Source organism: Cornus florida, unplaced genomic scaffold (assembly GCF_030987335.1).
Source record: "Cornus florida cultivar Cherokee Brave unplaced genomic scaffold, ASM3098733v1 CherokeeBrave_3.0.0_Hap2_Chr11, whole genome shotgun sequence".
NCBI classification, from domain to species: domain Eukaryota; kingdom Viridiplantae; phylum Streptophyta; class Magnoliopsida; order Cornales; family Cornaceae; genus Cornus; species Cornus florida.
This window is the reverse complement of record NW_026775581.1, coordinates 87209941-87237846: the sequence shown is the minus strand read 5'-3', so window position 1 is coordinate 87237846 and position 27906 is coordinate 87209941. Positions and strand designations below refer to the sequence as shown.

Sequence of the window (27906 nt, the reverse complement as noted above, 5' to 3'; positions counted from 1 at the left end):
GAGATTTATTAGTCCCGGCACTCCAGATTGACTGTCCACATGCTGCACGCTTTCTGAACCCTCAGAAAGCCCTGCCCTGTTCTGCTCCTCTTGTAGTTAACCACAAAAACTGCCAAAAACACAGCCCCCTCTCATCTCCTCTCTCTCTCTCTCTCTCTCTCTCACACACACACACACACACACACACACACAAATATACAAATATATATATTGTCGCTGTTTCTAGTTCATACATAACTCTCTGTTTTTTACCACTTTCTCTGCTACTAACTATTGCTTTCTTCTGCAAAACACACATACTCTCTCTCTAACTTCTCTGGCTTTATTTTCCTCTAATAAAATGACAACGATTAATATGCCGACGGGAATGTCGGTTTTGAAATCCGATACGGTGAGGGTCTACGATCGACTTTTATCGACGAAGAATCTGAGTGAGTTGTTCTCAGGATCACGAAGCCGTAAAAGATTCACTCGCAAGGAAATCGTATCCGTTAAGTCGATGAAGGTCACTGAGCAGAGCGAAATAGCCGATCTGCCGTCACAAAATGGACCTTTGATTTCCGTAAGTATTTCATATAACTTCTTTCAACTCTTGTTCTGAGGTTTCTTATATTATGTATATGCACATATATCAATGTGTGCAATGAGATTTAAGATTCTAAATAGAGTTTTGCTACTCTTTCTATATAGATATATACTATATACATGCTCATCTATACAGACTATACACTATATTTTGATATATGCTTGTGTGTGTGTATATATATGTATCAGTTTAGCCTTGAGGGCTGTGAAAAATTTGGGATTCCGCAGTTATTTGGAGTTGAATAGTTTGAAATTGTGGACTTATGAAAACATTTGGGTAATTTAGAATTTAGAGCAAGTATAAATTTAATTATTGATGTGAAGAAAATGAGAAAATTGTAATTTCACTGGGACCTTGGATTAATTGCAGAAATATTTATGTATATTTATATGGAGAAAAAAAATCCTCTTCAGTGCAAACTGGGGACGACTGAATCAGTCTAGCAGTGTATCCAGAGTACAGTGCATTGGAGAGAGTTTTGGTTTATTCATATGCTGGTAATTGGGTTTTTGTTGATTAGATCAAAATGGGGATACTACAAGACTTGTACAGATTTTCTTACTGTGCTTTTGTCTATCAATCTATTCAAGTACACTCTGTTCTGGTAGTGACACTTTAACTAATTAGTAACATTTAGTAACATTCCCAAACTCAGAATCTCTCTCTCTCTCTCTATATATATAAATAGACACAGTCTTTTTCTCTCTCTTTTACAATTCAATTGGATATTTGTTCTGATGTTAGGCAGTTTAAGTAATTTTCTTGTTATAGGAACGGTTAAATTTAGTGCTACACATTGATTAAGCACTTGCATTTCTTTATTTGTTGTTGATGGGCACTAATGTTGATAGGATTTAAAAAATTGAATTTTGGAGCATGAGAGAAGGTGTTCATGATGCTTTTAGCCTTTTACATACTTTCATTCTGTTGTTTGTAATGGTATCGGCTCATGCTTAGTAACCAATTTGGGATTCATAAAAAAACCTTGGAATTATAAACACATACACATACATGAAGTAACAAATTTAGTAGATATGTAGATATGAAACAGAAAATAGAGATGATCTAAGTTGCTTTTATCATGATCTGTGTTCATGTGTGCAGATTGCTCAATACAAACCACATGTTATCATAGAGACATAATACCATTGATTTGTATAAGGAAAGAGCCACAATCATGGAACTTGGTTATTTACTAAGCCGTGGACTAATGACAAAAATATTAAAGTTGAGTTGTTAGGTGTTATCTTTGTCAAAAAATGCTGCATGCTGGGAAATAGTCCTTGCTTTTATGATGAGGGATGCAATTAGAGTGATTTTGAAAGTGCAGCAGATTTTGTGTTCATGGAAGTTACTTGTATTGAACGCCTTAAATGTGGTGAAATGTTGATATATTATAAGTGTTTTACTGTAATTATGTGACAGGAAAACTGCCTGTCAGAATACTGCTTATTTTCTTCTTTCAGGAATAACTTTTTTTTTTTTTTTTTTTTGTTTCAAATTTTCTTTTAGAATATTGTTCTTATTTTACATGATTTAACCAAAAAATCTTCTATCTTTTAGGACAATTTTGAGCTTCAGACTAGTGATTACATGGGGGACCAAGCAAAGATAAATTCAAATGCTCCAAGAAAAACAAAGATAGTGTGTACGATTGGTCCTTCAACAAGCACACGCGAAATGATATGGAAGCTGGCAGAAACTGGAATGAATGTAGCACGTTTAAATATGTCACATGGGGACCATTCATCACACCAGAAAACCATTGATCTTGTTAAAGAATATAATGCCCAGTTTGAGGAAAAGGTTGTGGCCATAATGTTGGACACCAAGGTATGTTGGTTATTGATGGAAGTTCTCTAGTTTTCCCTTTTCTCTACAATGATTACTTTGAGTGACATAAAATTGGCATTATACGTATGCTAGCCACTTTGGATAAGATCACATCTAACAGTTAAAACTTGCTTATATGAATTCCTTTCCTGTTTGAGATGTATAAGCCACCATGGTCCTTGATTTATGTTAACGTGAAAGTTGGGCTTTACATGGTGTGTGTGTGTGTGTGAAAGAGGCAATTTGAAACTTAAAATAGATGATTAGTGTATGTGTATTTCATATATTTCGAATGATTTTATTGATTGCCAAAAGGAATATTTATTGATTTTTTGGAGAACCAATAGGCCTTTTTTAAATGTAGGGAGAAAACCATTGATATTTAGAAATTTCAAAATTCATGATATCCGTCTTCTTTTGAAGGTTATTTGCTATTTTTTTTTCCTGCTAGCAATTGTAAATGTAGTTTCTGTATCTAGTTTTTTTCTCAAAAATGCGAGGCTGAGTTGTTTATTGTTCGGTTACACACTTACAGCATATGTTGTTTCTGTATCTAGTTTTTTCTCTCGAAAATGAGGCAAGTTGTTTACCATTCTGTTACAGTTCCACCTCCCCCCGGGGTGGTAAATTTTGTTACAGGCTTACAGTTAGCAGTTAATGTACTATGTACTTAAGTTTATTAGGTGGACAACTGAGGCTTTAATGAGTCATTAATTGGAGGTGCTATGTCCAAAGTTGCTACAATTTAGTTTCCATTGGCATTGGTTTTTGTTCTTTACAAATGCATTTACTTGCTAAGCAAGAAGTACATTCAAGTTTGCCATTTCTTGAATTCATTCACTCCAATATCTTATTCCAAATTTACTTATCAAAAAAAAAAAAAAATTTTATTCCAAATTTCTCTTCATTCATTTATTTCTTAAATCTTCACTGGAAATGTAATTAGTGTATTGTATTCTTCTTCATACAGGGTCCTGAGGTTAGAAGTGGAGATGTACCAAAACCAATCTTGCTCAAGGAGGGGCAGGAGTTCAGTTTCACTATTAAAAGGGGAGTCAGCACAGAAAATACTGTTAGTGTGAATTATGATGATTTTGTAAATGATGTGGAGGTTGGGGACATCCTACTGGTTGATGGTAAGTTTGCATGCTTTTCTGTGGTACTTGACTGGTGCAAGATTAAACTCATACCTGGATTCTTGTCTATCCTGACAAATAAAAATTTAGTTATTTAAGAACCGTTGAATTTAACAAGTAGAGATAAGTTTTCAATTGATCACATTAATTAATTGATGATATAAATTATCTTAAACATGTGTACAGTTTCCTAAGTTGTTGATTTTCATGACCCCAGATTAATTTTTGGTTTACAGTTATTACCTCTCTTTGTTCACTGGATTATTTAGTCATTTGTCAACTTTACGAGAACTGAGAACTGAGTATACTAAAGAACTGTATGAGCTTGCTCGTTGCTGGCAGCTATTGTGTGACTCGTTGTAACCATATTGGAGGACTGTTGTGTTGGTTTGAAGCTTGATTGGCTTAGATTCAAAAATTGTTTTACTGCCTTCCTGGATTCCCTCCTTGAATATGTGAACTTCTGTCATCTATTGAATCAAAGTTTGCTATCCCTGTACTTTACTACTTTGGTTTAAGTATTTTGGTACAGCCTATTATATCTTTTGCAATTTGAGGTTCATGTTATATATTTGATTTTGATTCTTTGGTTCAATAACCTGGTTGCTTTTTTCATTATTACCGTCACACTTTCCTCCTATGAATTCTCAAGAATCATAGGTCTCATTTTATAGAGGAAGTTTTTTCCTATAAACCTTCTAACTTCAAAGAAGGGGAGAATTCGAGAAAGTCCAAATTTCTCAAGTCTGCTTACTTGAAAGTCAGAGTTAATGAGTCTGATTTTGTACTAGGTGGAATGATGTCATTAGTTGTGAAATCAAAGACAAAGGATACAGTTAAATGTCAAGTAATTGATGGCGGAGAACTGAAATCAAGACGGCATTTAAATGTGCGTGGGAAGAGTGCAACTCTGCCTTCGATAACAGGTTTATTTAATTTTATGTTGCAATACTGTTAATATGAGATCTTTCTTTTTGATTATTCTGCATTTGTAGTAGTAACTATTAGTAGAGTATATTACTTATCAGAAAAACCTTTTAGTAGAGTATATTACTTGATTTTCGCCTACTGCTTGTATGATTTCTACAGATAAAGACTGGGAAGATATCAAGTTTGGGGTGGATAACAAAGTTGATTTCTATGCTGTTTCTTTTGTGAAGGATGCTAAAGTCGTTCATGAGTTGAAGGATTATCTTAAGAGTAAAGATGTTGCTCCATCTTCACATGCTTATTGATACATAACTTTTATCAGATATTTCACTGTTCTATTTATCAATTTTTTACAATCTTTTACAAACCTCTTCTGCAGGCTGCAATGCAGATATTCATGTGATTGTAAAAATTGAAAGTGCGGACTCCATACCAAATCTTCATTCCATAATTTCTGCATCTGATGGGGTTAGTTTTGATATTCAATGATTACCTTATAAACTGTTCTGTATGTTAACTTTCCAGGATGGGGTTTATTCTATAATTTTTAGTTAAAAACAAATTAGCAGTTAACTTTCGAATTGTTAGTATTTCTTATATTTTGAGTTGTTTATGCTACTTTTTGATAGTCAATTGAAGTTCCATATTTTTCCCTGATGGGGAAATTTGTTAGAAAAACATTAGACTTGAGGGAGATAATTTTTTTAGCATAAATTTTTGGATAAAGAAAGGCATACAGGTCCTTTACAGCACAAAATTCTAAAGAAGAATTCAATGAATGTTTTTTTTTGATAAGTGAATTCAATGAATGTGCTTGCCTTCACTTGCCCAAAGGAAAAAGAAAAGAAAAGAAAAGAAAAGAAAAGAAAAGAAAAGAAAGAAAGCGCATGTTAAGACTGATATGAGAAAGGGTATCTGGCCTCATCAACCTCCAACGACCACTGCTCAGATGCTAAACTATTAAGACTTATTAATGGAAAAAATCCATTGACGAATCTTAGGTTGTGCATATTTAATTCAAAGCACACTAACAAGAAAACGAGCACATAGGAAATTTCATATGAAGCTCACTTTTGACATCTTCTAATTACATTTTGGTTTGATTTGAGCCTTAGTTTTTGTTTATTTTGGGTTAACATACTGTTGATTCAACTTTATACATATTTTGTTTTGTCATAGGAATCGATCGTCTCTTAAGCATGGGTAGTAGTAGTGGCCCATGGTCTTATTTTAGGGTCCAGTCGTGTTCTAGGTCCTTTTTAAGTGGTCTAGGAGGTCAATAAAGTTATAGCTAGTAATTTGTTTTGAGTATTCTATTTGAAGTCCTGATCCTAATAAAAGTAGATGAAGTTCAAAAATCTCTCTCTGCGCATGTGTGTTTGTGTGTGATCTTTCAATTTTCAGTAGATATGAGTTCTGAGAAATTGGAAGAAGCATTTGAAGCTTCTTGTAATATGTTATGCAACCTAATCTTAGGGAGATGAAGCCAAAGGAACTCTAAGTCTGATACGTCTACTTCTTCTTCTTATTGTTCAGTTCAATACATGTTTCTTGTCTAGAAAATAAAACACTCTTTTGCTGAAATTTCCTGCTACCCATCACTTTAGAATCAAGTCAAAGTTAAACTTTTCCTTCTACAACAGTACAACCTTCCTTTGGTTTTTTGAAACTATAAACCCACATCGTTTCCTCCATTGAAGCCCGCCATAAATTTAACCACAGCAACAATCTGAGTTTCTAGTGTGGTCCTACAACGACATATCATATTCTTTCCATTTCTGTTGTTGTTGTTTTTGTTGAATTTTCCATCATTTTATCTAATGAAAGAATCACGTAGTATCTAGTATTCCCTGCAATTTCCTGCCTGCTTTAGCTGACTGGTTGGAGATTGTTACTCCTAATTGTCTGGGATGCATTACAGACACAATTTTGGCTATCCAATTGATATCTGTCGCAATGAGCTCTATGGCTGGTTGGACATCATTAAAGATGGTAAACAGACCTCGTAAATCATATTTCAGTTATAGATCGTGCTTTGTGGACTCCTGTATAGTAGGAAGCACAGATACGGACATAGGACAAGGGGATACAGCAAATCTCGAAAAAATAGTACACGGATACGTTAGAAAATAATAATATAATATATTATTATATATATATATATAAATAATTTTTGCTCATTTTATCCATATAATCATGAAAGAAATCACTAATTTGGAGCTTTCAGCTAGATTCTTGTTATATTTGTTTTCAAAATTTTTATATTATTTTTCTAATCAACCCATAATGTATTTTAACTTGCTTTGTATCCCATTCTTCTAAGAAAAATAACTACAAAACCACCCCGTCGTGTCTGAAAGTGTCCCAAACGTGTCCCTGTTGTGTCCAAGAAAATAAAATATTCAAATTGCAGGACACTTCTAGCCGCGTCCAACACGTGTTTGGGTTGTGTCCCATGTGTGTCGGATACAGCCATGCCACCCCTAGAAGAAGTGTCCGTGCTTCCTTGCCTGTAAGGTGTAATACTGAAGGTTATTTTTTATTTATTTATTTATTCTTTCTTCTTGTTCTCTGTCTGTCTCTGAAAAGCCTTTATAACCAAAAATCAGGCATTGTTAACTCCTTTTTTCACCATTAAATTTTTTTTTTTTTATCAAAAGGCCAACCCATTACCCACTTCATACACTCTGCATTCACTGGAAACTACAGAACTAGAAATAACTGTTAAGTTGTCAATTCTGTAAGAACAGTCTTCCAAACCTTGTTCTTTTTATGTGATGGAGTGCAATAATACACCTTTTCATTTATTAGGCTGATTTATAAGGTCAAAATATTTGCTGTAGGTAACAATAAGATTATCTGGTAGCAATTTTTTTTTTTTTTTCCCTTTCCTTTTGGTACTTTATCAGGCGGAGGGGGTGATAGTTTACAATGTTTTAGTTATTCTTAAAACTGTTAATGATCTTAATGTTTTTTTTTTTTTTTTTTTTGATAAGTTGTTAATGATCTTAATGTTAAGATGGCATCTAAAGTTCATTCCTATAATTGCTGATAGGCAATGGTGGCTCGTGGAGATCTTGGAGCTGAACTTCCTATTGAAGACGTACCTTTATTGCAGGTAAATTGATGACAATAATGCACATTCCTGCTATTTCTTGTCTCTTACTTTTACATGTATAATTTGTCGATGAAGGTTTTTTAGAAGACAAATGGCTCCTACATTGACAAGAATGGTTTTACATGTATCATGCCCCAATGTTTTTGTTTCTTTCTTGCCCCGCCCAATTTGTTAATATATATATATATATTTTGGGGAGGGTGACAGGTTGTCCCCAGTCATTGTACTAACTGATTTTAACCCACCACATTAACATCAGACTAATTTTCCGTGGTGTTCGAGGCAGCTTTGCCCAAAACGAAATTATATTTCTTAGTTGCAAGAATTGCAAACAGAATTTGAAGGCAGGATAACTTCCTTATTATTAGAATTTAAAATTAGGACACACTCTCAAGGTGAGAACAACAGTACACTTTGTAGTAATTTCTTCCTTTACACCCCCTCTTGTGGGCCCTTTTCACGTCTTTGACGAAGCCACTTGAACATTTTTTTTAGATCACGAAAACAGTGAAGTCCAAGTGAAAGCGTAAACATCCACTACCATCTTTTTTAAGGATTTGAACAGTGACTTGAAATCGTATATTGTAGTCGTATAATGTCAGTATCACCAAGGAGTTTGTCTTTACCTTTGCTAGAAGCTGTTCTTCAGATTGTGTTTAGCTCTACCTTCATTAGAAACTATTCTTCCTTTTGAATCGCAAATAGTTGTAGAATAAGTTGAAAGTACCATTTTTAGTTCTAAGATTCCTTTCTTGAATTATGAAATGTTACTCTTGAGATGGTACTTGTAGGGTTATGGTACAGTAGAATCTAATATTTCACACTCTTCACCACCCACCCCAAGATGATACTTCTTGTGGTTTCTTTAAAGTTATTTAGTAGTAAAAACTGCTAAAATGTTTTGACTAGTAGATTTTATTTAAATTGTTCCTACTTGAAGTTATTGATTGGGATAATGTTTTAGTTACGTTGAACAATAGAAAAAGGTGATGGACCAGTACAAGAAGACAGATGGATTTAGGTTGACATAGGGTATAAAGAAACCAACTTTGAAAGTTCGTAGGACTGGAGCTAGAGAGTCGTGCATGGCCCATGATGTAGACCTTGGGGGGGGGGGGGGGGGGGGGGGGGGGGGTGTGAATAGGTCTTGTTAAATTTAACTACTTTTTGAATTTAAACAAACTTTTAATAGAAATTTAGATTAAAGCATAATGGAAAAACTAAAGTCTACTCAATCCATCATCCAAGTGTGTAAAGAACAACTAAAGCAATAAAACAATGGACATTTTTACGTGGAAAATCCAACTAGAAAAAACCACATGACCTAGTCTAGACAAACTGAACCACTATGTGAAAGAGATTATAACTAGGTTAACAGTTTCCAAAACCCTAGAAACCCCTAGTTACCACCTAACATAGATCAATCCATCAAACCGCTTGACCACAGACTTTGCTCCTCACGTGTCTGCTTCTTGCACTAGTGATCAGTTTAGCCACCAGTCGACCATGTCAAACTCGGAACAGTATATTGATTATGGTGTTGTCTTCGGATGAAGTTCGCACTGATAAATGTCATTACACAATGAAAACACTCACCATTACTAAGAATGATGAATGATATATATATTTTTTTGATGCACTCTAGAACTCACAATTATGCTCTTTCTGAATGTAGATGAGTTGTCTTCAATTTCTTTTTATAGGCAAAGTAGAGCTATGTAGAGAGTAGGGTTAGTGTTTTCAATCAAAAAGGAAAATGGATTTCAGCATGGTTGTATCAATTGAGGTGTTGGTCAATCAATCAACTCAATTCCAGTGGCCCTTGATCAGTAGCTCGATTGAAGTCTGCTGCACTTTTTGTACTCAGAAAATTTTATAACGGGAAGTTTCCAGAAACACTTCTTTGCATTATTTTAAAATATTTTGGTAATTAAAATCAGATTAAATCATGTAATAATTAGAAACGCTAATGCATGTATGCATGAACACTAGTTTGGTGAGTATATTCTCGTGTCAAATTGACTTTTTACCCTTGGTGTAGAAAACTATCTTACCCTTGTGTCTTTAAATTACTCCTTCAAAAATGAGTAAGAGGTAACAACTAACACTTAAATAACTTTTGAAAATTTCAATCGTAGCAAGAAATTGCAATTGCAAAACATGTTACACATTCCAGTTTTATTCAATGAAATTTGCCATCCTAGGTCCTATTGACCTAACAAGCTTAATCTTTGTTTCTGTTTTTGTGCTGGTATTCTTTAGGTGTTGGATCATCAGACATTTTTGTCAGATGCATGTCAAACAACACATTTCAAACACATTTAATATCATCCCATGACCTATGGTGCCTGACACGAAGAGGTTATGTAGTTGATGGCTTGCTGCTTCATCAGAATGACTGTAAAGAAAAAAGTTAGAAGTTAATTTAATTGGAGCCAGATATGAAATTTCTAATGATGATAAATTAGAGATGCATTTTCTTGCTAGCAAACAATATGAAGTTGATATATATAGTGATGAATTTACTTTCATGTTTGAAGTGATTAAATTAATACTTAAAAATAGGATAAAATTTTGAAGACATGTGGTAACCTTTGGAAACTAATGTAAAATCTTCTAGATGCAAGGTAAGATTAATGATTCTATTGGAGCCAAATGCACCCATATGGTAGGAAGATAATATAGAACCATAGAGAATGGACTGATGTACAAACACTTCTTTTGACATTGACCAAAATTTTCCGTCTGTCAGAAAGCTATGTAAATGAATGTTTTATCATGTTACTCTTTCACCAACTCACTAGAGTGGTTATATGATTTGTGTGTAATTACAAGCAGATGTCATACAGAAACTTGAGTCTATAATTAACTTTTACTGTGGCAGGGTGTAATGTAAATGGTGTATCGATTTGGTTTATAAAATTTATCAACAATTTTATGCATTTAAGTGAAAAAGAAAGAAAAAGTATATTAGAGGAAATGCTTGCTCCTCGATTGCTGATTTTTTTGACCTTTTGGATTCTATTGGTACTTAGGTTTTTTGTGTATTAGGGACGTGTTCCCCTTTTGAACGCTTTTCTAATATATTTTACTTATCAAAAAAAAAAAAAAAAAGTGAAAAAGAAAAAGAGTCTGGCAGGCCCAATAGTGGTATTATAATTGAAGAAAATTTTCACCCTGAATATCAATTTACTTTTAACTTTCAATACTGAAATAGGTTATTTGTGTATATATTTCTATCTGAGCATCAGTAGATTTATCTTATTGGTGTCTTCATATGTGCATGTGTATGCATATATGGGTGAATTTATTTGTCTGCCTGGTTAAACTTACCAATATATATATATATATATATATTGTTATAAAAAATGTGGGTCCTTTTCCTGTTTAACATTGGATTTTATAATATAATATGGTAACTCATAATTCAGAAATCAGAACATCATATATATTCTTTGTAAAATTTAAACTCTAGTAAGCAATTTTTCCAGGAATCATCCTTAATGTGATTGCTAAGCTGAAATGGTTGGTACATAAATATCAGTAAAGCATGAATTCTGTGTTTGGTGGTTTCAGTTTTAATTGTTCCTATTGATTTTGATTGTATCCTTAAAACATTTTGGCTTCATTAGAAGTAGAATTTTATAACTATTTTCAAACTGTGGGAGCGAGGCTTAAAAGTAGCTGAAAAGGTTGAATTTGGTGTTAAAGATTATTGAAAATGTCACTAAAATTTAGAGAAGTAACATTTGGAATTAGAGTTAGTTACTTGAACCAAATAATACTTTAAAAATAAATAGGATTATCAGTTCTTGAAGGGGCTTTGTGTTGATAAATCGAGAATATGTTTCTAATTGAATCTTAATTACTTTTTATCTATCCAGTAAAAATGCTCTTAGTTACTTGAATAGTATGTTAAGAGGGCTGCATTTTGGTCATAATTAGTGGGTCATATTAGTGTAGAAGAAATACTTTCAGTGCCTGACGTTTGCCTCATTTATTCTCAAGACGGCCAAATTAAAACCTTATTCTGCTATTTGCTTGTCAGGCAAAATCAGGAAGAGAATTAAATGAATGCGATGTTATTTTGTAAACAGGAAGATATAATTAGAAGGTGTCACAATATGGAGAAGCCGGTGATTGTGGCAACAAACATGCTTGAAAGCATGATTAATCATCCGACCCCAACAAGGGCAGAAGTTTCTGATATTGCAATTGCGGTACGGGAAGGGGCTGATGCAGTCATGCTTTCTGGAGAAACTGCCCACGGGAAGTAAGTTACCTCAGTTCCCATGTTGTAGCATTAGTGCTAATTTCACGTTTATCATTATTGCAGTTACAATTCTTCTTTGCTTTGATTAAAACTCTTCTATGGAAACGTTGTCATACTGACTTGTTGATAGGTTAGTAATGGCCATTAATTAGACACTTCATACTGGTTACTGTTGGTTAGGATGTCAGAGAAAAGTCCTTTCTTTTTCCTCCTCAAAACCAGCCTAATGCCCATGCACTGTATGCAAATCCCAAAAGAAGTATCAGTGTCTCCTTCGTTTAATACATATATCCATTTTCTTCTTCCATTTCTATGCTAAAACCAACACCAGCTTTAATATTACTGGGCAATGGAAATAATCTTATTGCCTGCACACGTAGAATATGTATTTTTATATATAGGGTCAAAATCAACTTTCACTTGGTGAAAGTATTTTTTTTCTATCTCTATAACTTCTTCTAGAAATTTTCTTTTGCTTCCGAGATATCTTGTTGAGTATTCACCTAGTAAATATATCCGATATCACAATAATTCCATAAAGTACTATTGAATTGCATTATTGTTAGTATCAATTCCATTGATGGGATCTAGGACTCAAATTGCAGATTGGGCCTCGCGTGCCTGGAAAGTGTCTCCGGCTGTGTTGTGTCACCTCTGCCGGACTCTTTACTCCTCTTCCGTTTTCCTTCTTTGGCGGTAGCAGAGAGAGTGCTTAAGGAGGGGTGTCGTGTCTGGGGAAGGCCACTCTTTCCGTGGACTCATGGAATTTCAGGGTGGGATGCTCTGAGATTTTGAAAGAGCAAGGGTTGAAGAAGGTGACATTGTAAGGCCTCCCTTTGGAGCCACGCTCTTTTTGTGATATGATTGGAGATTTGTGTGGAGGGTTCATTTGGGTGGATGCTGATGAGTCCCTTGACGTTGAGAAGGTGCGGATCACTGTGACTGACAGACGTGCTTGCCCGTCGTTCATCTTTGTTCATGATGACTGTTTTTGCTATTAGGTGTCTGCTTGGGAGGAAACGCCTCCTCAACTCGTTCTGATGACTGACAGCTTGGAGAGAGAGAGAGAGAGCGAGGGGGGGGGGGGGGGGGGGGAATGGATCTCACTTGCTGAAGGAGGTGGAGTGGTTGAGATGGGTTTCTATGGGTGAGAAGGGGATGGCTGATTTCCGACGACGGAAGGAATGGAGAGATAAGCTCTGGGATGGTAACACAGTGTGTTTTAGACGAATTTTCACTCAGAGAAGGCGAGAAAGGTCTTCTTCTTCGTCGGTTGGTGGCCGGAATGTTCAGAGGGGCGGTGGCTTGGTTTTGGCCGTCGGTTGCAGAGATGGGATAGGAGCCTCATTCAAAATCACATGCAAGGCCAATAACAGACAAGTTGGCATTAAGTGTTGGTGGGCTTGCTATTGGGCCAGCGAAAGGGGATTTGGCTAATCTGGCTCGTGTTCCTTGTGGACCGGTCTCTGGGCCTCTTCTTAATGATGTGTCTGAACCGGTGGGTTGTGGTCTGGATAAAGGCAAGGCAGCCCATTTTAATGTTTTTGAATGCAAGGAAGGTCACTCTGTTGGGTTGGGCTGTGGGTTTGAGGTTGGGCCGGGTTCTCAGCTCGATTTTTCTGGGCGTGTTTGTTCTAGTCTTGAAGTGGTTAACCGTTTTGGACCACTGGCTGCATCCGTTGATGGTCCATCGCCAAGCCGTCTGGTTCATCTCGTTACTGTTGGACGATGAGCTAGGAAGCCACTGCAGGGACACCGTTTGAAGTCGAAGAAGCGGTTTCTTCTTTCTTCCTTTTGACGAAGATGGACTCGGAAGGAAAAGCAGAAGTGGGTTCCATGTGCAGTTCTTGATCTGGGTAAGTCTGGTTCTCTTCATAACTTCTCTTCTGTTGCTCTGTCATCTGCTCCCCCCTCTCCTTCTTCGGTTGTGGTGAGAAAGTCCTTGAAGAGATCGATTTCTGTGTCCAAAAACCTTTCCTCGGTTTGTGAGGATGGGTTGGTGAATGGGTGGGGTGATTTGCTTGGGGGTTGTCAGGTTGATGGGTTGGGCCACTCTCATTCTGTTGAGTGCAAGGGAGAGAGTGTCACTATTTGTGTGGGACGTGATGTGAAGATTGCTCTGGATAATGATACTGCTGTTGTGCTTTTGAATGAATTATGGGCTCATCTTACTTTGAAAAGTTTTCAAAATGAGCAGAGTGGTCACTTGGCTGATGAGGTGTTTGGGACTCCGCAGTCTAGCTGCTCTCCATCCTTATCGGCTGTTGGGGGGTGGGGAGGATGGGTCGTGCTCCTCCTTAAATGAGGATATGGGTATGGTGATGTGGAACGGATATGACTCTGATTTGGAGTTGCTTACCCCTTTGGCTGTTGTTAGACCGGAAGGGGATGTTGCGGATGGGAATGGTTTTGTTGCAGGTATGGCTGACTTGGAAGATGATTGGGTGAGGGAAAAGGGTGTTGGGTGGGTTCCCTTTTGGGAGTTTCTTTTGAGGTTCGGATGGAAGAGGCGATAAGTTTATTTCTTGATGTTCTCAATTCTCAGTTTGTTGAAAGAATGGGAAGCAGGGGGAGTTTCCAGTGGAGAGGGAGGAGAGGGGGGTTGTGAGCCCCTCGACTTTTGTTACTTATGAAAGGAGGAATAGGGGGTCCAGGAAGAGGGGTAGTGGAAGGAGGGGAGAGACTGTTATTTCTACTGTTTCCCTATGAAGCTACAAATTCTTTCATGGAATGTCCGGGGACTCAATGACCCGGCTAGAAGAAAAGTGGTGAAATCGATGATTCGGAAAGGGGATGGGCATGTTGTGTGTCTGCAAAAAACCAAGATTGTCTCGATGACGGATGGGATTGTTAGAAGCTTGTGGGGAGGGAGATTTGTGGAGTAGTTTGTTTTGGATGCGATTGGTTCTTCGGGTGGTATTCTGATTATATGGGATAACCGGTGGGTCTCTTTGCTGGATTCTCAGGTTGGGCTTTTCTTGGCTTCCTGTGTTCTCTCTTTGGCGGAGGATGGTTTTTGTTGGTTTTTTTCTGGTGTATATGGTCCTTCAGAGGATAATGTTTGTCATTTGCTTTGGGAGGAGTTTTGGGAGATTCGTAGGAGATGGTCATTGCCTTGGTGTATTAGTGGGGATTTCAATGTTGTGCGCTCTCCTTTTGAGAGGTCGTCAGGGGGCAGGTGGATGGTTGACATGGTGTCTTTCTCAAAATTCATTGATGCTCATGATTTGTTTGATTTGCCTTTGGTGGGTGGGCCGTTCACTTGGTCCAGTGGTCGCTCTCCTCCCGCTCTCTCGTTTTGACAGATTCCTTTTGTCAAGTGATTGGGAGGAGAAGTTTTCTGATGTTGTTCAGGCCACTTTGGCTCGCCTTTTGTCTGACCATGTTCCGTTGATGTTGGATTGTGGTGGGCTGCGTAACAGAAGGTCCCCTTTCAGATTTAAGAATATGTGGCTTCGGGCTGAGGGTTTTCTGGAGCGAGTCTGATCCTGGTGGGTGGGGTATGGAGTGGTTGGTACCCCTAGTCATTCTCTTGCAGGCAAGTTGCGTCTTCTGAAGAATGATCTTAAAGTTTGGAACAAAGAGGTTTTCGGGAATCTAACTTGGAGGAAGAATCGGGTTCTTTCTGAGATTGCTGATATCGATAGGATGGAGGGTCAGGGCCTTTTGCCGGTTCCCTTGAAGCTTAGGAGGGTGGAGTGTTAGGCAGAGTTTGCTGAGATAACTGTCATGGAGGAGATTTCGTGGAGGCAAAAGTCTAGAGCTTTGTGGCTCAAGGAAGGCGACAATAATACAAATTTTTTTCATAGACTTGCCAATGCTCACAGAATGGGCAATCACATTGGGAGGATTCGGGTGGATGGGGAGATTTTTTGTGAGGAGGAGGAGATATGTAAGGGTTTTGCTGATTACTTTTCGAAGTTGTTTACTGAACCAGCTGGTTGGCGTCCTTTGCTTGCAGGGCTTCACTTTGACTCTATTTCGAGTGAGGAGTGCTATGTTTTGGAAGAGCCTTTTTCGGAGGAGGAAGTTTTGTCTGCTTTGAATAGTTGTAATGGGGATAAAGCCCCAGGTCCAGATGGATTTTCTATGAGATTCCTTTTAGAGTGCTGGGAGGTTGTTCGTGAGGAGGTGATGGGCTCTTTTCACGCCTTCTATGATCTGGGCTCTTTTGAGAAAAGCTTGAATGCCACTTTTATTGCTCTTATTCCAAAGAAGGGAGGGGCGATGGATGTTAGGGATTTTTGCCCTATTAGTCTGGTGGGTTGTTTTTATAAGTTGATTGCTAAAGTCTTAGCCTCTAGGTTAAGGAAGGTTATGGATGACGTCATTTCTGACTCTTAGAATGCCTTTGTGGGAGGTCATCAGATTTTGGATTCCGTTCTTATTGCTAGTGAATGTGTGGACTCCCGTTTGAGTTGTGGGGTTCCGGGCGTTTTATGCAAGCTGGATATCGAGAAGGCTTACGACCATGTGAGTTGGAGCTTCCTCATCTACTTATTGGAGAGGATGGAGTTTGGTGAGCGTTGGAGGAGATGGATTCTTTTTTGCATTGCTAGTGCTCGGTTCTCTGTTCTTGTCAATGGAGCCCCGACGGGTTTTTTCTCTTGTTCGAGAGGCTTGAGACAAGGTGATCCGCTTTCCCCTTTCTTGTTCCTTTTTGTGATGGAGGCTCTCAGCAGATTGATAAAGAGTGCCGTGGAGTTGGGTTTTTTGAGAGGTTTTCGGGTGGGCAGAGATGTTGCTAGTCAACTGGAGATTTCCCATTTGATATTTGCGGATGACACTTTAGTGCTTTGTGATGCTGATGCGTCCCAACTGAGATATTTGAGATCTGTGCTGATTTGGTTCCAAGTTGTCTCTGGTCTTAAGGTCAATGTTGGTAAAAGCGTTCTTATGCCTGTTAGGGATGTTCCTGAGATCGAGATGTTTGCTCAGATTCTTGGATGTCGCATTGGCTCTTTTCCCATTTCTTACTTGGGGTTGCCTTTGGGAGCCCTTCGAGATGTGTAGGGAGTTGGGATCCGGTTGTGGATAGATTCGAGAGGAGGTTGGCGGGTTGGAAAAAGCAGTACCTCTCTAAGGGGGGTAGGGTCACTCTGATTAAGAGTACCCTTTCTAGCCTCCCCACTTATTTCATCTCTCTCTTTCAGATTCCTTCTTCAGTGGCTGAGAGAATTGAGAGACTTCAGTGCAACTTTTTTTTTTTTTTTTTGTGTGTGGGGGGGGGGGGGGGGGGGGGAGTATCATGTGTGTCGTCCAATTCGGTGTGGAGGCTTGAGGATTAGGAGATTGTTGCTTTTCAATAAGGCTCTCCTTGGGAAATGGCTTTGGAGGTTTGGGATTGAGAGGTATTGGCTTTGGAGGAGAGTTATTGCAAGCAAGTTTGGGGAGAGCAGAGGTGTGTGGTCCTAGGGGGGTGGGGGTTTGGTCTTTCATTCGGAGGGGGTGGGATGTTTTCTGCAAGCATTTTTGTTTTCGGATCAAGGATGGCAGGAGGGTCAGTTTTTGGGAGGATCTTTGGTGTGGGGAGTCTCCCCTTGCCTTCGCTTTCCCTCGGCTCTATAGGATTGCTTCCGTGGTTGACTGTTATCACCTTGATAACGGGAGACTGACTTGGGATGTTCAGTTTAGGAGGCACTTTCAGGACTGGGAGATTGAGGAGGTTACTCGTTTTTTGAAGGTCCTGTATCGCCAGGTGATCTTAGTTGGGGATTCGGATTGTTGGCTTTGGGTCTCTAATTCTTAGGGTCGCTTCGACTTTAGGTCCTTTTTTAAGTGCCTTTCGGTCGGCACCGGAGGCCTTTTCCCCTGGAAGTCTATTTGGCGCTTTAAGGCTCCCCTTAAGGTAGCCTTCTTTGCCTAGACTTCTGTCCTGGGTAAGATTTTAACCCAGGATAATTTGAGGAGGAGGAATCAGGTGGTGATTAATCGTTGTTATTTGTGCTTGTGTGGTGAGGAGACCGTTGATCACCTTCTTTTACATTATAGCATGGCCAGAGACTGTTGGGATTCGATGCTTGGATTATTTAGGGTCCATTGGGTTATGCCTTGTTCCTCCAAATGGTTGATTGAGGCTTGGAGAGGTGTCTCTGTTGGGGCTCTCATTCAGGATGCTTGGAGGGCTACGCCCCTTTGTATTTGGTGTTGCATTTGGCTCGAGAGAAATCGATATTTTAAGGGAAAGGAGAAACCTATTTCTATGCTTAAGTTCTCTATTATTTCCACTCTTTTTTGTTTGGTCTCAGGGAGAGATTTTAGATTTATTGAGGAGATTTTTGTTTTTTTGGCCTCTTTAAAGGTTTGAGGCGCCTTTTGGCCCTTGGGTTTCTTTGGGTTCCGCTCCCCTTTTGAGTGTTTTCAATAAAATCTTACTTATCAAAAAAAAAAAAAAATGATTAGTCTTTGATTTTATTTTTAGGAGTAGGTTTATTATCAATTATTATTAAATGTTAAAATGAAATGGAGAAGAGCTATATGAAAATTGACTTCTAAGTTTTCAATTAGCCAATATTATTACTAATACTGTGCCAGTTTCATTCTTTTCTATTACAAGGCATGTCTCCTATTGTATTTATTTTTTAAAAATAATTTATATTTACTTGATCCCATGGTTGTTTTGGTCGGCTTCTTTATCTCTAACCTTTTATACAAACAAATGTTCTTCTTACTGGTGGATATCTATGGGTCTTCATTGTATATGTCCATACCACCTAAGTATGTTTTCTCTTATTTTATCACTAATAGGTGCCGATTTTTGTTTTTTCTCACCCATTGATTATTAATCTCATCTCCTCTAGGCACCCTTATCATCCATCCTAAAATTCTCATTTCAGTTACATGAATGCATTATCTTTAAAGAATGAGGCAGCCATAGTAAAACCTATATTAGGCCGATATAAAACTATGAACATGAATCATGAAAATATTTGAGTCAATATTAGGGTGTTATCATTAAAGAATGTGTTGAATCAACTTTGAGGTACTCAGTTGAAAAGAGGATTTTGCAGTTGTATTCGGATGGAGTGAGAAGGAGATAAGAGTTTCTTTGCTATTTTGGATTAGTGCAAGTAAATAATTCAAGATAGCATGCTTAAAGTAACGACTTGGTATTCAATTACATAGATGGATAAAGTGACGGAGTTGGTGGACGGTATAGATAAATGGATGGTTGATAAGTTTGGAAGTGCTACGTGGAGGTGAAGGTAATTATCGCTTTATGTATTAGTATATTGGATTCTCGCAGGATTATGAGCCATAGCCCTAAGGGCAGGTACTCATAGAGACTTGCAATGAAAGACAAATCTCTTTTAGAAGTACGCCCTTTTAAAATAGTGTGTTGGATTAGGGATGTTGTTGAGCTGGCCTTTGTGTTCTCCTAATGGAGGTGGGGTTCAATGTGGGTATATAAAACTTAAAAAGATCCAGTAGAAAGTGCTGCTTTTATGCCTCAGGTATAATCCAAAGCTTGAATTCCTAAAGCAAATTTACTACCCCCCAACAACACCCCCCCCCCCCCCCCCCCCCAAAAAAAAAAAAAAAAAAAAAAATTATTGGACCTTGGCTTCTTAATATTGTGACTTAGAAACCTCTTCAATATAGGTTGGATTGCTAGCTAGGGAGTTCACTGGTTTGCTACAGATGGTTCACGAGAAAATTTTAAAAGATCATTATGCATTTCTTCATTATAAGAGTTGGAAAAGTTGTATGGTCACACCCAAAAACTTTATATCTCAACAGAGGCAGGAGATTTAGTCACTTGGTATAGGAGTGAAAGTCATAAGTTCTTTGTGAAGTTCTACTGAGCCCTAGCTAGATTCGATGGGGATTTCTTAAGGGACTGAATCCATTCAATTTCTGCAAAGGTGGTACTCTCAAGTTCATCAGTAGTTAATGATAAATGTTTTAAAGTGATTAGTTGATTAGTAGAATTTGCAGTAACTGGATATACATGTTCTGTGTATATCCCCTTCTTTATTTTATTTTATTTTATTGAGTGGGTTTGCCGTGGACGGGTTTGAGAGGTTTAATTGGTCACATATTTCCTTATCGTCAAATAGCTTGGGGTTTCGCCTTCACTTAATTTAATTCTGGGTTTCACTAGCTGTGGTATCCTCTGGTTTATGGTCATGGTTTGATTTGTAGGATGCTGATTTAATGCCGGTAATAAGCTAAATTCAGGTGTTTGCAATGGGCCTTCTCTTAATTATTATTATTATTATTATCATTATTATTTATTTATTTATTTTTGTAAATGATTCTGTTCTTCTGGTTGTAAAGTTGAAATTACATTTTTGGCAAGAAAACTTTTCCTTTGGAGGCTTGCAGACTGAAGGGGGTTGGTTTTTTCTCTATTGATTTCTTAGACTCTTCAAGTTGTGATGTTATCATCTCGATACTTGATTCTATACCTCATGTACATGGGCTTTGTTATTATTGTTTTTCTTACTCTTAACAAAGCTTCATTTTTAAAAGAGTTCATTCGAGTTGATATTTTTCACTTCAATTATAGGGATGCTAATATATTATATCCAGCAAAAAGAAAAAGAAAAAAATCCCCCTTCCCCTCCACCACAAAAAAGAAGAAGAAGAAAAACCCTGCTTAATAGTGGTCTATGAATAGTTGAAATTAAAATATATGAAAAAGATTTACTTACCAAAAATTATTACATTAACAGGTAACCCTCCACAAATCTTATAAATAATTTAAATTCGGAATCTTTTAAGCTTTATTTTTTGTTTTGATAGGTGAGCAATGAAAACCACTCTTAGCAATGAGTTTTTGGATCCACTCTTAAGTTTTTAGTTCACTCTGGTAATTCGAAGTTGGTTTTGATTGGTGAGCAATGATGATTCAAGAGAGGAAGCACATACATTTGAGTTGGGCAGTCTAGATCTTATAAAAGTTATTTACTTTGCTATTGTGTTTAGATAAAAGCATTTGGTTCTCAATAATTTTCCTTCATTTGAACAATGGATCATAATCATCGTATGATTGATATAATGGGAACTTTAGGTTTGGTAAAATGGAGGTTTACCTGAACATAAAAACCGTTCTACTAATTTTAATTGTATACTGATATATCTGTGAAATAGAAAACCAACAGATTGAGGTCCGACTAACTTCACTTGGTAACACTTGTTTTTACCCTTTCAACAGTTTTAACTTTTAACTTCCTGATATATTGGGTACGTGATAGTTATTACGCATAAATGATATATTCCTGTTCTTCCTATGTATATATTTGGACACCTTCATTTTCTTTCAACCCTGAATGATAAGGACTTGGGATTACTTCCTTTGATGTCAAGTTCGAGTCCTAGTCTAAACGATATCCTTGATTTGTGGGTGATTGTGGATATCTGGGGTTTACGTTGTATTGAGTCCAAAGGGCGCCTGGTTGGAATGGTTAGTGATTACAAAAAAAAAATATATATATATAATATATACACACACACACACTATGTCCTGGGTTGCATTCTTTCCTTTCTTCATTGTTTATTCTTTCTAACGGCTATAATCTGTCATCTTAGTTTATTATACTGAAGGGCCCGATAAATTTGAAATTTTAGAAACACTTAATATATTTCCACAGAGGGCTTCTGTTAGATATGATTTTATCCTCTTGTAATAATCCGAATGTACTTTCTGTTACTTTGTAGCTGATTGATCAATTTTCTGATTGTTAAATGATTCAAGGTATCCATTGAAAGCTGTTAAAGTGATGCATACTGTGGCTCTAAGGACTGAGTCAAGTTTACCAATCAGCACCACTCCTCCTGGTCAATTAATGGCCTATAAGGTGCGTGCGTATTGATTACAATGAGAAGTCATGGCTTGATTTTTTGTGTTACTTAATTTGGCCTGGACACATGAGTACTGTTCATTAATTTTTGGTTATATTTCCTTTTTTTGAAAATCTGGTTACATTTTCTATGGATGTTCTCTTACAGAGTCATATGAGCAAAATGTTTGCTTTCCACGCAACCACAATGGCAAATACTCTTTCTACTCCCATCATTGTCTTCACAAGAACAGGGTCCATGGCAATACTTTTAAGTCATTATCGGCCTTGCTCGGCAATCTTTGCCTTCACAAATCAGTAAGTCCTGCTAGCAGTATGACATGAATTACAATTTAAAATAATTTTTTATTTTGATCTCTGATATTCTGTTTGGCCTTGATTATGACATTTTTGTTGGTAAGTTATAGATATGGAGTGTTAAACGTTGTAGTATTAGAATGATTGACTAACTGACATGCCTGTGCATTAAATTCGAATTATAATTTCCTGTTCCTTCCTCCTAAGTAACATTTTTGTGAGAACTTGTTTGATTGTTTGATATCTGAATTTGAAACTTGTTCTTGGTGCCTTGTGTAAATTTTTGTCAAGGTTAGTAAAAATATATAATATCCATATTGGTATTAATATGACATTTAAGGTTGTTGTAAAAATGACTTCTCTTAGTTCTCTGGGCAGAAATAACTCATGTATGTCATTTATGGGCAAGCTTGATATTATTTTTCATGTTACCATGAGTTGCGAGATTCTTTTGTTATCGTAAAAGGAACCAATATGAAACCGGACAATGATACAAGACTCCTTGAAATTGCATGTGTTTGGCACGTGAACATATAAAATATCTATAAAAATCATTGTTTCGAGGTAAAAGCTATTTACAGAATTGTGATCCTTCTTCTTTTAGTTGATAGGTACATGTCGTCATGGTTTGAATCGGTGTACCAATTACATAATGGCTACGGTCATGGTGTATTGGTGGTAGTGGAAGTATTGGATAAGGCGTGAAGGGATTTGCTTCTTGATGCTTTCAATTTCTTTATTCATTAGCAAACAACTAAAAAGTCAATAATACGAGGTATCAAAATTTATTTATTTATTTTTTTACCTTGGCAAGAAACTCACACGCACCCACTTTGTCCCTATGGGGACATGAAATCTCGACCTTCTACTTTGGAAGGTGAGGAAGTATCACTAGGTTATAGTCCTTGGTTACAATGTATCTTTATTATGAACAGTAGTATTGCACTAAGGGCCTGTTTGGCAACCGCTTTTGCTTTGTGTTTTGCTTTGACCCGAAGGAGAAGCAATATTTTTGCTTTAGAGTGTGTTCAACACTATTTCGAAGCTTGTTTGGTAACGTAAATTTGTTGTAAGATTTTTGGAAGCAAAAATATGAAAGTGTGTTTGGTAAAAAGTGTTGGAAGTTTGAAAAATTGAATGACTAGTTAAAAATGTCATTTTAGAAAGAAAAAAATATATATATTATTTTTTGAACATTTCTTTTGCTACAGTGCGGAAGCAAACATTAGCATCATTTTTATGCTTCTGATTTTGGCCTCAATTTCAGAAGCGCTTTGGTACTATTCAAATGATAGCAAACGTTACCAAACATGCTTTGTGCTTTTGTTTCGCTACAGTACACTAGAAAAAGCAAAAAATACGAAGCAAAAGCATTAGCCGAACATCCCCTAAGTAATAGAAATGATTACTAAAGGAATATGACAACATATTATAGATCATAAAAAAGTAATAGCCAATTACTTTATACCTTGTTGATTCATGAATTCAATCACTTTACCACCAAAAAATATGGTATACAGGTTCTTTTTAATTCTAAACATTTTAAAAGCGACGATTTATGCGTGGACTTATGAAAAATTTTTGTTGTACAAAGACAAGTAAAACTACTACAACAACCAAGCCTTTCTCCCAACTACCTGGGTCGGCTACATGAATCATGTGTTTCTATTCCGCTCTATTTAAGGCCATAGCCTCAATCGTGATGTATTCCTAGGATTTATGTTCATATAGTCATGACAAAGTTTTACACTGGCTTTCAAGCTACCTAACGTAACCCTCCGTTTTCGTGGCTTGGGACCGGCTGTGTAAATAACACAGTTGGAGTTATTAAAGATGAGTAAAACTAAAGCCCCAAAGTTTTAAAAAACCTTAGATGGCCAATTTGAGCGACGTGATTGCCTAGTTAAAAAAACATTAAGATTTCCGGAAAAATTACAAAGAAGTCCTACTTCTAAAAATATATGACAATCAAATCCTATCAGTGAACAAATCTACTAGAATTTTATTCATAGATAGGACTTGATTCTTTTATAAATATATGACAATCAAATCCAATTAGTGAACAAATCTACTAGAATTTTATTCATTGATAGGTTTTGATGGTCTCATATTTTTGGAAGTAGGACTTCTTTGTATATATATATTTTTTTCCTCCATATTTTATCGTTTAACCCATAACATCAGTATGTACGCTTCCCTTGTGAGTTTGAGAGTAGAACAGATGAAGGGGGCCGAAAAAAAAAAAAAGGCCAGGTTTCGCTAGACATCGTTTTTTAATATTTTTGATGTGTTGGCCTTAATTGTGGATGCCTGTTATACAATTGCTGCATATAATATATCATATAGAAGAAATAGCTACTTCATCGATTCATGACTTCAGTAACTTGACCCCACTGAAAAAATAAAATAAAATAAAATTGGTATGCAGGCTTGTCATAATCCTAATCATTTTAAAAGCGGAGATATGTGTGTGTACTGATGAAATGCAATTTCTTGCTATACCAAGTAAAAAGAAAATAAAAGAGCTAAAGCCAAAAAAGTTAAAACAGTACCTCACATCACTGATTTGATGAAACTGGTAGCCTAGATTTTAAAAATAAAGATTTTATTGTTCTGTACCTCAAATCAGTAGATACACCTCCATCATGTGTTTTGGAGCCCCAGAAGAGATTAGAACTGGAAAAGAGAAAAAAAGGAGCTCTGGTTTAATGGTTTTAACTGGGATGTGCCATTGGCTTGTGAACCTGGTCCCTCTGAGTACTTCTCAATCCGACTCCCTCTCGCTGAAGGAAAAAATAAGTACGAAAAAGAATGTCCTTTTGGTAAAAAGATGAAGTGATTGCCTCAAACAGTTTTTGTAATGTGAAACATTGCTCTAGGTTCAATGATTGTTTGGTAAAAGGATGAAGTGCTTGCCAAAACAGCTTTTGTAACGTGAAACATAGTGATGACATTTAGCATTTTCGACAATTCAAGCTCCTGGAAGATACGGATTTCTGATTAAGCGAGTAGCAGTTGGGTAGCTAGTGACATATTCTCTTATGTTGTGCTTGGTAGGAAGGAACAAAGTCTGTAGGAGGGAAGAGAGGAGGGATGAAGCAGGTTTCCATCCTTTGGTATAAGGAATGGTTGGATGGATGGGAAAAGATGGATGGATGATTCATCCTCTTGGCCAATCCTTTTTCATCCCTCCAAAAGTGGATAGAAAAGAGGAAGGAAGAGAAGGATAAGTATGACATATTACGTTAATTGAGGTTATGACATATTATGTCAATTTTATAATCCATCATCAATTTTTGTAAATTATATAATGAGGGCAGAGTGGTAAAAAAATATATAAAATACCTCCTTCCCTTCCCTCTTACCAAACAATGGAAGGAGTCACCTCCTCCTAATCTCTTCCACTCAACTAAACAAAAAGAGTGGACACCTTCCCTTCCCTAGGATGTCTCATCCATCCTTCTACCTTCCCTTCCACACATTTTTCTATCTTTACAAAATGAAGCATTAATCTGTCAATTCTGTGCATGAATATAGATATAAATGGCAATGGGGGCATGTTTGGTACCAGTTTTTCGACCCCTATCCCAGACAGTGTGGGGGCAGTGAAACAATATGGCAGGATGCGAGTGTTGGGATGAAAGCTACTGTCCAACACAGCAGGAGAAAGGAAAAATGAACTTGATTCATCAACCGGTTTTTGCAATATATTAAAAAAAAAAAAAAAATAGAAAGAAAAAATTATAGACTTCTCTTTTGTCACAGGTTTAGATTTCAAAGCATATCGCATTTAGGTTTTTTAAATTAAAGAACTCCTAAAGAAGGAGACAGAAGCATGATGCTGGAGAGGAGGAGATGAGCAGGATGACAGCAAAAGCTAAAGGACACACCTTTTATGGTGAGTGGTGACTGTAATTCTTTTTTTTCGGGGGGTGGGGTGGTGTTACCTGTCTAGTTATGACATTGCCAGCTGTGCTGCTAATGGACAATAAAGTATCAAAATGATGCTTTCCTTATTCTGGTAGATGATCTTTCCTTTTTTCCCCTTTTAGGAAAATCCTTCAACCTTGAATATTTTTTGTTTGATGAAGGTTTTACTCACGTCTTTATCTTCTTCACAGAAATTACAATACTTGTTGAATCTTATTTTCTTTGCACTAGTTATTTGTGTAGTTGATAATATAATTGTCCTGTTCTATCTGTTTTTATTTTTCATAGACATATTCATGCATTTGCAGAGAAAGGGTTAAGCAGAGGCTGGCTCTCTATCGTGGAGTGATGCCCATATATATGCAGTTTTCAGATGATGTAGAGGAGACATTTTCTCGAGCTCTAAAGCTGTTACTGGTTTGTGATTTTTTTACCAATCTATGTTCTTGTTCATCTCATGTCATTAATTTGTTTAGTGAACCTTTTGTTCTTTGTCAATGTTCTAGAGCAAGGGTCTGATGACGGAGGGAGAGCATGTCACTCTTGTCCAAAGTGGAGCACAACCAATTTGGCGTGAGGAATCTACTCACCATATTCAAGTTCGTAAAATCCAAAGTTGATTTGTGTAGTTGACATTTTGTAAATTTGGAATCATTTTGAGTTGCTAACATCTAAATCGGAGTAATTATTTTCTTTTCGTCATTTTACCTCTGACGATCATGTGATCAGTTCCATTTTTTGACATTGTACATGGTGGAATTTATTGAAAACTGTAAAACTTTATAATAGACTAGTTTTATGTCTCTTAGCATTTTTGAGTATTTGACACTCACCTCATTGTCGTAGTCCTGGTCTAATTTTAAATTTTTGGATCTTTTGCATAAATGATGTTTTGCATATTTTTTGCTACTGTCTTGTCAAATTTTGCAGCTTTAACAGTAAAGCTGTGGGGTTGCATGGCGTGTTTATCGTATAAGTTTGTGTAGGTTGTCTGAAGGGTTCCAAAATAATATAGGGTCACGTGGTGTTTATTAGATTAGAGTGCAACATTCTAGACCCAAAGTGGCCGCCCAGTGTACTGGGATAGCCCTCTAGTGCGACATTCTAGATAGAGATGTCCTGTGCTATTTGGACCGAAATGTTGAACCTACTCCTTTAACCGAACTTACGCGGCTGCCTCAGTGTCCAGTAAATCCAGTTCGTAGGGTCCACATTAGTTTATTAATTACTAAACACAACAACTTCAGTATTTATTCTTGCCAGTCCAGCTTGCAAAGAAAAGTTGCTGATCTCCGTCAGCTGCCAAAGTGGCACTTCCACTGCCATTTATCAGAGCTTGTCGCCAGAGTCGATGAATCTATTCCAATCATTCTTCTCATTTTTTTTTTTTTTCTTTTTTTTAACTAAAATTTAGTTCAATATCTCCTAAATATCAATCTTCATTGTTAGAAAACATTGGCCAAGTTTTTGTTTGGGACTTGTTATTCTTCAACCTCTGTTTTAGTAACCTTTGATGTTGGCCACAATCAGGTTTGGTTGTCAAGACACTCGGTAGAGATTTTCATTTGTAGGTTCCGATTGATCTGACTTATTTCAACATTAATAGTGTTTCCCCTTCTATGGCCATATCTTTAAAATCATATCCCCAAAATTTGTACACACGTATAAATCAAATAAGAAGAAACTTAATGCATGATTGTTTGTGTATAGATTGGCAGAAAGAAATATTGGGATTTACAAATTTGAGTTTGGATTAAAGAATTAGAGTTTGAGGGTTGTAGAGAAAGGAGAGAGAAGAGATTCCCTCTGCAACTCGTTGGATTGAGGGTGTGTTTGGAGTTGATGAAGCAGCAGGTGATAATATTGCTAAAATTGGGTGATGCGTGTTCGTGTAAGAGAGAGGGGTTGGAGCCTGGAGGTGAAGCACAATTAGGGTCAAGGGTAGGATCATTGATCGAGCCTTTGAAGACTTGGACTGAGATCCTGAAGTGAGAGTG

At 36.9% G+C, this 27906-nt stretch overlaps 1 protein-coding gene across 3 annotated transcripts; it reads left to right on the top strand.

Moving 5' to 3' along the window:
- Positions 1–26717, top strand: LOC132283571 (pyruvate kinase isozyme G, chloroplastic). Of its 3 annotated transcripts, none has more exons than XR_009472058.1 (12): positions 1–562; positions 2150–2419; positions 3390–3555; positions 4347–4481; positions 4645–4755; positions 4865–4953; positions 7541–7603; positions 11701–11876; positions 21577–21679; positions 21831–21979; positions 25745–25877; positions 26218–26326. XR_009472058.1 is itself a non-coding variant. In XM_059785544.1 (12 exons), the coding sequence occupies exons 1-12, from the start codon at positions 341–343 to the stop codon at positions 26527–26529; spliced, it is 1707 nt and encodes a 568-aa protein (XP_059641527.1). In that variant the 5' UTR covers positions 3–340; the 3' UTR covers positions 26530–26717. The 3 variants fall into 3 exon arrangements, 2 of the variants coding, with proteins under 2 accessions (XP_059641528.1, XP_059641527.1); XM_059785544.1 differs by lacking the exon at positions 25745–25877 and adding an exon at positions 26416–26717 and having other exon boundaries at positions 3–562; XM_059785545.1 differs by lacking the exons at positions 25745–25877; positions 26218–26326 and adding an exon at positions 22584–22734.
- Positions 26718–27906: the final 1189 nt, after the last annotated feature.